Raw genomic sequence first — 11,889 nt, forward strand, 5'->3', positions numbered from 1 at the left:
ATTATTTACGTAGACCAATATACCATTCTTTCATTCCGGTGCTCACTGAGCGCGAAACAATATTCACTAACCAATGAGAGTGATTGTAAACTAAGCCAATTGGTTGAAAATATATGTTGAGGGCCAATAGCTAAACGTAACCTTTGAAAGCATCTGCATAAACCCACTCACTCATTCACACACACGCGTGTGCACGCAGACATACACACACGCATATGCTGTCAGGTCACCAGGCACAAGTTAATGCTGGATCGATTAAAATAAATACCGGAACGCAAAACATAAAAATCAGACATTTTCTGGAACAGGATACGGCTCAAATTAAGCACTGCCTATACTGGTTATTATATTTATTGGCTCCTCCTAACCCCAAATAGGTAGAAGAAATCTAAAATGAAAGCTCAGGTCTTAGGAGGTTATATATATATATATATATATATATATATATATATATATATATATATATATATATAGTAGCTTATAAACTAGCAATAAACTACTTCACATTATTCAATTATCAATATAATTTTCATTTTGCTGTAAATCTCATTTACATTATGTTTCCATGTTTTTTGTTTCTGTTTTATTTGCTCATGCCCCACCTGATCCTTCCTCTCTTTCCTGCTCAGAACTGCCCACTTGTTTTCAATAAATCCCCCCTCCCCATATACAGTATGCCTGCTTTCTTATGGTTGTGTTTGCTGAATCCTTGTGTTTTGCTACTTGGTTTTGACTCCTGGTTTCTTCCTTTTGTTTTGTGTCTGTTATTTTGTTTTTCAGCTAGTTTTCCCTATAGTTTCCATGAGTGTGTATTTTTGTTATTTTATTAATGAAGCCTCAGTTTCAGATTTAATTCCTGCATTTTGGGTCTGGATTCTGTACCTATGGAGACACCCACCATAGCCTCTATATTCAGTGTGTAAACTGTTAGCCTTTGTTATCCAAGTTTCTGCCTTGCCTGTATTTTAATCCTGAGATTACCTCATGCATTACTCCTATCTGGTGTTGGTCAGGGTTGACTAAGAGTTTGGATGTTGTATAACAAACCACTGCACATAGATCCTAATGCTTCTCCTTCATCAATCTTTATATATATTCTCATTCTCATGTAAACCTTTTGGGTGATTACATTAAATTCTTTTATAATGAATCATCCTTTGGTATGCTGTGTATTAGTATTTGGAAAGGCTCCTTGTTAAACATTCAGTTGGTTCAAAATATTTTTAAAAAGGAAATTTATTAGTATGTTATTATTTGTTGTCATATTTTTCTTTTTTTATGTTATGTATTTTTATCGTTATGTAGCGTCTGTGCAGTGCACTGTGAACGTTTTTGTGAAAAGCAGGCTGCATGTAGGGCTTCAGTGTTCATCTGTTTATATTGATAATTGAATAAGGTGCAGTACATGGTATGGTACATATACTGTAGAAAGACCATATTTTACTGCTCTTAGGCTACTTTATATATCTGTAACGACTTGTCGGAGACAGGAGTGTTCGAATCCATGTGCAGATCTTTATTTAAACTCACACAGGCAGGAATCATAAACCGTATAGACGAAGCCAAGTTCAAAAGTCGGAAATCAAACACTAGAAAATCAATACCGAAACACAAAACCGAAACTCAAAGTCAAAGACGAAGGCAAGGATCATACACAAGAAACAATCTGAGGGCAGAGCTATGGCAAGGCTTAGTATGTCACGAAGGAACGATACTTCACAATGAACAAAGGGAGCATGCTGCTTAAATGCCAAAACAAACCAGGAAGTGAGTACGAGAGTGCTAATACTCGGGCGAGGGCTCCCTCTGGTGTTCTGGATCTGGGTGTGATGTTACAAACCCCCCCCCTCTAGGAACACCTCCAGGTGTTCGACGACGTGGACGTCCCCGAGGCCGAGGTGCGGGTCGGTTGGGGAAGGCACGGTGAAACTCCTCCGTGAGTGACGGGTCCAGAATATCTGCAGCGTTTACCCAGCAGCGTTCCTCTGGGCCATACCCCTCCCAGTCCACTAAGTATTGAAGACGGCCTCCTAGACGACGGGAGTTAAGGATGGCATGTACCCGATAAGCGAGGGAACCGTCAACGTCTAGGGGTGGAGGTGGTTCACTGGAGGCGGGGTTGGTTGTCTGTGGTTCGTGAAAGGGCTTAAGAAGAGACACATGGAAGGTAGGGGAAATACGATATGCCCTGGGTAATTCTAGACGATAAGAGACTGGGTTAACCTGGCGAATGATCTGGAATGGTCCGATAAACTTTGGGCTGAGCTTACGGCAAGGGAGACGCAATTTTAGATTCCGCGTGGAGAGCCAGACCTTTTGGCCCACCCGGTAGGCAGGGTGGGGGCGTCGATGGCGGTTTGCTTGGATCTCCTGCCTGCGGACTGCCCTTTGAAGGCATACATGGGCTCGCTCCCAAACCTCCTGACTCCGCCTGGACCAATCATCTACTGCAGGGACGTCCGAGGGTTCTCCTGACCATGGAAACAATGGTGGTTGGTAGCCGAGGACACACTGGAATGGGGTGAGGCCTGTGGAAGAGTGGGTTAGAGAATTCTGTGCATACTCTGCCCAGGGAAGGAACTCACTCCAGCGATGCTGTTCTCTACAGCAGTATGCCCTCAGGAATCTTCCCAACTCTTGGTTCAGGCGTTCAGCTTGGCCATTAGATTGGGGATGGTATCCAGAACTTAGACTGACGTTGATCCCCAACTGTTTACAGAATTCCTTCCAAACCCGACGTCTTCTGGAAGGCCATAATTATGGAACACATTGTGGAACAAGGCTTGGGCAGTTTCCATGGCTGTCGGTAACCCTTTCATGGGAATAAGCTTACAGGCCTTGGAGAACCGATCAATAACCACCATTACAGTGGTGAACCCCTGAGACTCGGGTAGATCTGTGAGAAAGTCTGTGGAAATGTGAGACCATGGTCGTTGTGGAGTAGGCAGCGGTTCCAATAATCCAGCTGGAAGTAGATTGCTCATACGAGATTGGGCACACATGGGACAGGATTTGACATATTTTTCCACGTCGGCTTTAAGTGATGGCCACCAAAATCTATGACATAGGAGTTGGGTGGTACGCTGAATGCCGGCGGAGGGGGTTCTGTGGTGTGGGCCCGCTCGATCTCCTCCACAATGCTCCACTGTACTGGGGCTATGAGAACAGACCGAGGGAGAATGGGTTCAGGGAGAGTGGGTGGCTCGAGAGTTTTGTGGATTCTGGACAGGGCATCTGCTTTCCCATTCTTGGAACCTGGTCGATAGGTGACTGAGAATTTGAACCTGGTGAAGAAGAGGGCCCACCTGGCTTGGCGAGGATTCATTCGTTTAGCCTCACGTAGGTATTCCAGATTTCTGTGGTCTGTTAGGACTAGGAAAGGGTGTTGGGAGCCTTCAAGCCAATGTCTCCATTCCTCAAGAGCAGCCTTCATGGATAGAAGCTCCCGATTTCCCACATCATAATTCATCTCGGCTGCCGTGAGCTTGCGCGAAAAGAAAGCACAGGGATGCAACTTCCCAGAATCCGGTTGGCATTGTGAAAGTACTGCCCCAATTCTGCTGTTGGAAGCATCGACCTCTACTACAAAGGGCAGACTGGGGTCAGGATGACGTAATATAGGTGCTGAGGTGAAACTTCGCTTTAGCTTCTCAAAAGCTGCCCGGGCTTGGTCAGTCCATGACAATTTTTTGGGCTTGCCTCTGAGTAGTGAGGTGAGTGGTCCAGCTATGGTGCTGTAGTGACGGATGAAGCGACGGTAAAAGTTGGCGAAGCCCAGAAAGCGTTGAAGTTCTTTGATCGTAGTGGGTTCGGGCCAGGCTGTGACTGTAGACACCTTGGATTGGTCCATCTCTACCCCCTCAGGTGAGAGCACGTAGCCTAGGAAGGGCATGGAGGGGCGGTGGAATTCACACTTTTCGAGCTTGACATAGAGGTGTTGCTCAGCAAGTCGCTTGAGGACTGCCCGCACATGCTTAACGTGTTCCTCATGGTTGGGGGAGTAAATCAGTATATCATCTATGTATACTATGACTTGTTTGTTGAGCATGTCTCTAAATACCTCGTTGATGAGAGACTGGAAGACAGCAGAGGCGTTAGTAAGTCCATAAGGCATGACTAGATATTCATAATGTCCTTGTGTTGTATGGAATGCAGTTTTCCATTCGTCACCCTCTCTTATCCTGATGAGGTTATAAGCGCTGCGGAGATCCAGCTTGGTGAATATTTTAGCCCCCTGTAACTGTTCAAGCGCTGCGGGGACTAGTGGAAGAGGATAGGGATAAGGAATGGTTATGGCGTTCAAACCTCTATAATCAATGCAGGGTCGTAGGCCTCCATCCTTCTTTTCCACGAAGAAGAACACTGCTGCAGCCGGAGATGTAGATGGTCGGATATACCCTGCAGCAAGGGCTTCTTCGATATACTCCTCCATAGCTCTTTTTTCTGGAAGAGAGAGAGGATAAACACGATTTTTGGGAGGCATGGCATTCGGGAGGAGGTCAATAGCACAATCCCAGGACCGGTGTGGTGGTAATTTGGTTGCTTTTTCTTTACTGAAAACATCCCAGAGGTCACGGTATTCATTGGGGAGTGTGACTGGGGACGAGGACTCGGGGCTTTCGACAGAGGTAGAGAGGCATGGACGTGGCGTGGGATCAGCGAAGCAGTTTGCCAGACAGGTTCTGGACCAGTTCTTGAGTTCTCCCTCCTTCCATGAAATGTGCGGATCGTGAAGCCGTAGCCACGGGAGGCCCAGGATGATGGGATTGGAGGGGGAGGAAAAAATAAAAAATGATAGTCTCTCGTGGTGAAATAATCCAATATGTAAGTCCATTACGGGTGTCTGATGAGTGAGAAGCCCTTCTCCTATGGGCTGATCGTTGATAGCAGTCACTCTCAGGGAGTGGGGTACAAGGGATAGCAGGCAGCTTGAGTTTGAGCACCAGGTCACGGTCTATCAGGTTGACTGCCGAGCCCGAGTCAATCAACGCTGTGACATGAAAACATTCATTACCATTGAGTAGAAAGGCAGGGAGGGTAAGCTTAGACACCGTGTTAGCTTTTCCCACTTGAGATGTGGTAGGTTTCTCTGGGCAGTGATAAACTCGATGGCCTGGCTTCCCGCAGTAGAAACACAGCTGCTGTTGAGTGCGACGCTGTCGCTCCTCCTCAGAAACACGAGCTCTCCCCAGCTGCATGGATTCTGAGTAGCAACCCTCTGATATGGGGTGAGGTAGTGAACATGTGGCGGACGCATGAGCATTGTATTGGCGGCACAGATTATCCAGTCTGACAGCCGTGGAGATGTACTGAGAAAGAGTAATGTTTGTGTCTCGACACACCATCTCAGCCTTCAGGGACGGATTGAGACCCTCGTGGAACACTGCCATGAGTGCTGGTGCATTCCAGCCTGACTGAGCCGCCAACGTACGAAATTTGATGGCGTACTCAGCTGCCGACTCAGAACCCTGGCGTAGTTCGAGCAGCTGCACAGAAATGTCTTTCCCTCCCGTTGGGTATACAAACACCTCCCGAATAAGTTCAGTGAAGTAGTTAACAGAGCTCCTTACTTGGGGATCCGAGTCCCAAACTGCTGAGGCCCAGTCTAGTGCTTAACCAGTTAGCAAGGATAACATGAACGCGCACCTGGTAGTTTCGTCGTCATAGGCCTCTGGTTGTTGTGCAAAGAAGTTATCACACTGACGTAGAAAACCTCTGCAATGGTTGGCGGACCCATCAAACTTTTCGGGAAGAGCAAAACTGGGAAACTCACTACTTGACGGTGGCGTGGGTGCTGGGGCGGCTGTGAAGCTCTGAGCTTGTTGCTGTAGCTGTAGATTAGCCGCTTTCAGAGAATCCACCTTCGCTTGGTAAGCCCTGATAAGAACTCCCTGACGCCACAAAGTTGCTTGTAGATCCGCTGGATTCTTAGTTGGTGAAGTATCCTGTAACGACTTGTCGGAGACAGGAGTGTTCGAATCCATGTGCAGATCTTTATTTAAACTCACACAGGCAGGAATCATAAACCGTATAGACGAAGCCAAGTTCAAAAGTCAGAAATCAAACACTAGAAAATCAATACCGAAACACAAAACTGAAACTCGAAGTCGAAGACGAAGGCAAGGATCATACACAAGAAACAATCTGAGAGCAGAACTATGGCAAGGCTTAGTATGTCACGATGGAACGATACTTCACAATGAACAAAGGGAGCATGCTGCTTAAATGCTAAAACAAACCAGGAAGTGAGTACGAGAGTGCTAATACTCGGGCGAGGGCTCCCTCTGGTGTTCTGGATCTGGGTGTCATGTTACAATATCTCTCCAACCTATAACAACCAAATGTTTTCTTGCATATTTTGGCACTTTGACTATATATCTATATTTGCTTATGTATTATGACTTTTAAACTATTTTAGAACTTCAAATCTACACTCTGCAGGCCTAATTTTCGGAAATTATTATTATAAACCAATATATTGATTTATGTCCATCAGTGGTGCAGTTATTTAAAATATGCCCTTGATTTGCTGTTCTTCTATTTTCTACCTCTGAAAATACAAACACAACAAACACACATTTAATCAAAACAGTCTGTCTTTAAAACATATTATTTAAACGTTTTATTTTTTTGTCTCATGCATTTTTCATTGTAAGATGCCAAACATTTCTTTCTGTGTATCAAACAAACTAAAAAAATGTGTTTTGCATTATTTTTGGCTGTTAAGGGTCAGTCCCCATTTATTACTTCTTTGTGAAGAACTCGTTGCATTTCATGGTAATGCAGGCCACAAGGGTGGCATACTCTTGAAAGTCCACTGTCCCATCAGCATTAGCGTCTAGGTTCTTAAATATCTTGTCCAGTGCTGCTTGATCTGTGCACTTCTGTTAACCAAAACATACAAAGAAAAGGTGGTTGATTTCTTTTTTCTTTTTAATGTTTTGCAGAATCTCTAAATCTGTCAATATGAAATGAATTGCTTCTGTAATGTCTAAGAGCATATCTTACCGGAAACATGTCTTTCATCTCGTTGTTAAGCAGATCTTTTAGCTCTCCTTTGGAAAGAGTTAATTTGTCTCCCTCCTTGCCGGAGTATTTATGAAAGGTAGCGATGAGTATTCCCATTCCTTGCTGCAGCTGGGACATGATGACTTTTGGAAAGAAATATACTTATTTTAAGTATTTTAAAGAAATATTACTTATACTTATTTTCTCACTGAACATGCATCCTAACAAGACAGAAGATGTGTAGACTCATCCTCTTTGTAGTAAATAAACATTAAATACACAGAGAAATTAAAGAGGCAGATGACGAATAAAAATGCATGGAACATGAAGAATTAATTTTGCTCTACTGAACGTAATCTGTGGAACAAAATATGGAGGTGTTTATTATCTTTAGTGAACAGAACTTTAGCATCTGCAGGTAGCCAAATAAACAAACCAGATTATTGCTGTTTTAAATAAAGAGAGGGAGAATTTCTAACTATTTTAAAACAGCAACTAATTGGTTAAACAAATGTCACACACACACGCACACACACACAGTGCTTCTTTCTGTGCTGTGATTGGATGAATCACCCAAAAAAAATAAATATTCCATGAGGGAGGAGACATGGAATAATACAAAATAAAGGAGGATGGACTAAAGAGGAGTGGTAAAGTAGAACTGTTGGGTTAAACACAAGCGGATCATGGCCAACGCCCTAGATGTTCACTATAATTAAGACAATGGGTTAACGAACAAAGTGGAGTAAAGAAAGCTGACTGTGGCCAACATTCAACAAAGACAAATATTTCTCTGCCTAACATCCTCAAGTGCAAGTAACCGCTTTTGTTCTACGTCATCTGCTCCTGTTCTTGACGTAAAATCTTTTGCAGAGAGTTCACATCTTAATATCAAAACCCTGCAAACTCTATGTGAATCACCTGCCATATCTTACAGTAAAATAGCAGAATATCACTAAGCATGAAGATGTCTGTGGGCAGTTATGTATATGCAGATCTTTTAGCTCTCCCTTGGAAAGAGTACATTTGTCTCCCTCCTTGCCGGAGTATTTATGAAAGGTAGTGATGAGTATTGGCATTCCTTGCTGCAGCTGGGACATGATGTGTTTTGGAAAGAAATATACTTTACTTATTGCCACAAGTTTTATTTTCTCACTGAACATGCATCCTACAAAGACAGAAGAATCTCATCCTCTTTGTAGTAAATAAACATTAAATACACACAGAAATTAAAGAGGCTGATTTTTTTCTGCTCATGTGTCATTTTGCCCTACTGAACATAATCTGTTGAACAACATATGCAGGTAATTATTATTTTAGTGAGCAGCGCTTTAGCATTAAAAGGTGAACAAATTAACAAATCACATCAATGCTGTTTCAAATACAGAAAGGGAGAATTTACAATCATTTTAAAACAGCAACTATTTGGTTGAATAAATGTCTAGCAACTGATCAACTGATCATTAGTACACAGTCTGCTATGCCTAGCTATGGCCTAAGGAGAGTCAGAAAGTTCTTCCAAATATTTGCCTAGCATCCTCCATTCCTGTGCTTCTGTTCTTAAGATAAAATCTTTTGCAGAGTTAACATCTTGGTCTCATAACCCTGCAAACTCTAAGTAAATGAAATGCCTGTCCTTTCAGTGGAATCGCACTAAGAGTGAGAACTATATACTCATGGAACATTTAAAAACTGTTAGTGACTTAGCAGCAATAATATTTACAATGGAAAAAAAAATAAAAAATCCCAGAAATCATTAGGATCTGAAAAACTTACGCTCTGCAAAAACCTTTCTTTGATCACACCCACAACAAATTATTTCAGCTTTTCTCTACTCACCTTTAGGTTTGCACAGAGAGCTAGACTAGCAAAAATGAAGAGGGAGAAGGATGAATTGAGTCAAAGAGGGATGGACCGGCCATTATATGCAGCAGCAGCTGACCCTCCACACCCTAAACTGTCAGCTAACTTGCAATACATTAAACCTGTCAAACAGCATTTTATTTACAGCATTTTAGCTGACGCCCTTTTACCATGTTCTATGTTACATATCAACTTCTAATACATGATTAGTTGCAGGCCATTTAGTTGCAGCATCAGTTGTGAAGTATTGCTGAGAAAAAACAGATGGAAAAAGAAAAAAAAAAACCCTGCGATATAGCCACAGTGCATGCATGTTATTCTGACACAGGGTCAGTGTGAAGTGCACCTATGAAGATAGTTAATGCTATTGTCTTCATGTCAACTTTAATTCTATCAAGCTGGTGGTCATCCAGAGCAGAAACACAGTTAAAAGTAGAGAGTGGCATGAAGGGAACTTTTAACAGCTTAGCACTTTCAGCATCCAGGAAATTTCCTGCCACCCCTGAGTCTAGGAGTGCTCCAACATAATCCACACACCAAGCAACGCTTAGAGGTAATGGGAATTTGCAATTTTCTGTGACAGGAATAAATACATAGCTCATCTGAACTGGATTGTGTTTCTGAATTCAATTGGAGCATTAGGCACAGAAATGTACCATCTCTCCAGAGTACATGCGTAAACCATGTTTTCTGTAGTGCTGCTGTTTATCTAACAAACTGGATTTCCAACTCCTCACATTCATCAAGTGTTTATCTTTTAGCATACTGTTTTCAGAACTGGTTTATTTTATTTTCTCTGGTCTGCCAGCATGCAAAGTGGTTGAGAGCACAATCAACCATTGATCCATTTCCTTGTTTTATATAAGAAATATGGGATTGTCTAAGATTGTAAATGAGACAGGAATTCTCACAGTCAGTACACTGACATAAACTGGAAAATGCTCATACAGAATTCACACACTGGTTGTGAAAGCATTTGTTACATATGTACTATTTACATTATGGCATTTGGCAGATAACCTTATCCAGAGCAACCAACACTTACCTCTTATATTCATCTGAGCATTTGATGATTAAAGGCTTGTTCAATGGCGCAACAGTGGTGGCTTGATGGCCCAGGGATTTGAACCCACAACCTTACCACCATACCATCAGTAGGTCAATGCCTCAACAACTATATACATCTATGAATAAATGATCCAAGAAATTTCAGCTGCAGTGGATAAACTGCGAAGGGGCTGTATCAACAGACCTACGTTTAAAACATTTAACTTTTTTAATTCCACCATGTTCCATTGGAAGTAAATCACTTCAAGGCAAAAATAGCACTGCCCCAGACCGTGCCTTGCCACAATGCTGTCTTATACAAACTGGAAACACAACCTACTTCTCTTTTTGTTGCGTCAAGCTGTTTTGACTCCAGATGACAGGGTTGTCATATGTATTATCCTTGTAATAAAGAAGTGAACAAAAATGGATCTCCTCAAAGAGTTCCTACACTAACAAAAATGAACCTAGTCCTGCACTCCTGGATGAGTTTTTAGAGTCCTTGCTAATTATAAATCTTTTGTTTTGAGTACCCAGACTGGACTGCAGATCCTTCATAAAGGCCTAGTGGAAAACCCCATTGTAGTGGAGGTTCAGCTTAGGCAGCTGTCTGTCAGGAGAGTTCTCGTCTCGTCTCGTTCCCTGCAGAGGGCATGGAAGAGTTTGTGGCAGGGTTTCTTTTATGTTATGTTCCTATGTGCTTCTGTTTATGTTTTGTACTTGCCCCACCCTATCCTTCCTCCCTTACACACAAATGCCCCCCAAAACCCACCCAGCACCTCCACCCCTACCCCGAACTGCACACCTGTTCCATATGTCTCAATAATTACCTTCCCTATATATGCCTGCTGTCTCGTGGTTGTGTTTTGTTGAGTCTTTGTCTTTTGTTATCTGGTTCTGCCTTCTGGAGTCTGCTGTTTATTTTGTATTTGTTATTTTGTATTTCAATCAATTCAGTTTCCACTACTGTTTCCATGAGTGTGTATTTTTGTTATTTTAAAGGCTCAGTTTCTCATCTTATCCCTGCATTTTGGGTCTGGATTCTGTACCTATGGAGGCACCCACTCCTGACAGTTCTGTCACCATAGCCTCTATATTCAGTGTGTAAACTGTGAGCCTTTGTTATTCAAGTTTCTGCCTATTTTAATCCTGAGATTAAATGACTTTTAATCTCATTAAGAATTTATGACTTGTCTCATTATCATGCATTACTCCTCTCTGGTGTTGGTCAGTGTTGACTAAGAGTTTGGATGTTGTATAACAAACCACTGCACATAGATCCTAACGCTTCTCCTTCATCAATCTTTATATATATTCTCATTCTCATGTAAACCTTTTGGGTGATTACATTAAATTCTTTTATAATGAATCATCCTTTGGTACGCTGTGACCTTACAAGCTCAAGTATTTGGAAAGGCTCCTTGTTAAACATTCAGTTGGTTCAAAATATTTTTAAAAAGGAAATTTATTAGTATGTTATTATTTGTTGTCATATTTTTCTTTTTTTATGTTATGTATTTTTATCGTTATGTAGCGTCTGTGCAGTGCACTGTGAACGTTTTTGTGAAAAGCAGGCTGCATGTAGGGCTTCAGTGTTCATCTGTTTATATTGATAATTGAATAAGGTGCAGTACATGGTATGGTACATATACTGTAGAAAGACCATATTTTACTGCTCTTAGGCTACTTTATATATCTCTCCAACCTATAACAACCAAATGTTTTCTTGCATATTTTGGCACTTTGACTATATATCTATATTTGCTTATGTATTATGACTTTTAAACTATTTTAGAACCTCAAATCTACACTCTGCAGGCCTAATTTTCGGAAATTATTATTATAAACCAATATATTGATTTATGTCCATCAGTGGTGCAGTTATTTAAAATATGCCCTTGATTTGCTGTTCTTCTATTTTCTACCTCTGAAAATACAAACACAACAAACACACATTTAATCAAAACAGTC

General features: G+C 41.8%; 1 protein-coding gene across 1 annotated transcript; it reads right to left on the reverse strand.

Moving 5' to 3' along the window:
- Positions 1–6,607: 6,607 nt before the first annotated feature.
- On the reverse strand, positions 6,608–8,987 carry LOC131351046 (ictacalcin-like). The gene is made up of 3 exons (XM_058386164.1): positions 8,848–8,987; positions 7,009–7,151; positions 6,608–6,884 (listed from the first exon to the last, which is right to left on the reverse strand). Exons 2-3 carry the CDS (start codon positions 7,144–7,146, stop codon positions 6,744–6,746), a joined length of 279 nt encoding a protein of 92 aa, XP_058242147.1. The 5' UTR covers positions 7,147–7,151; positions 8,848–8,987; the 3' UTR covers positions 6,608–6,743.
- Positions 8,988–11,889: the final 2,902 nt, after the last annotated feature.

This window comes from Hemibagrus wyckioides, linkage group LG01, assembly GCF_019097595.1.
Source record: "Hemibagrus wyckioides isolate EC202008001 linkage group LG01, SWU_Hwy_1.0, whole genome shotgun sequence".
Taxonomy (NCBI): domain Eukaryota; kingdom Metazoa; phylum Chordata; class Actinopteri; order Siluriformes; family Bagridae; genus Hemibagrus; species Hemibagrus wyckioides.

Bases quoted from the DNA above. Each gene is read 5' to 3' on its own strand.
- LOC131351046 (XM_058386164.1), bottom strand. From the start codon at position 7,146: ATGTCCCAGCTGCAGCAAGGAATGGGAATACTCATCGCTACCTTTCAT. The intron at 6,885-7,008 runs GTAAGATATGCT...TTTGGTTAACAG, and splicing joins AGATGAAAGACATGTTTCCG to AAGTGCACAGATCAAGCAGC.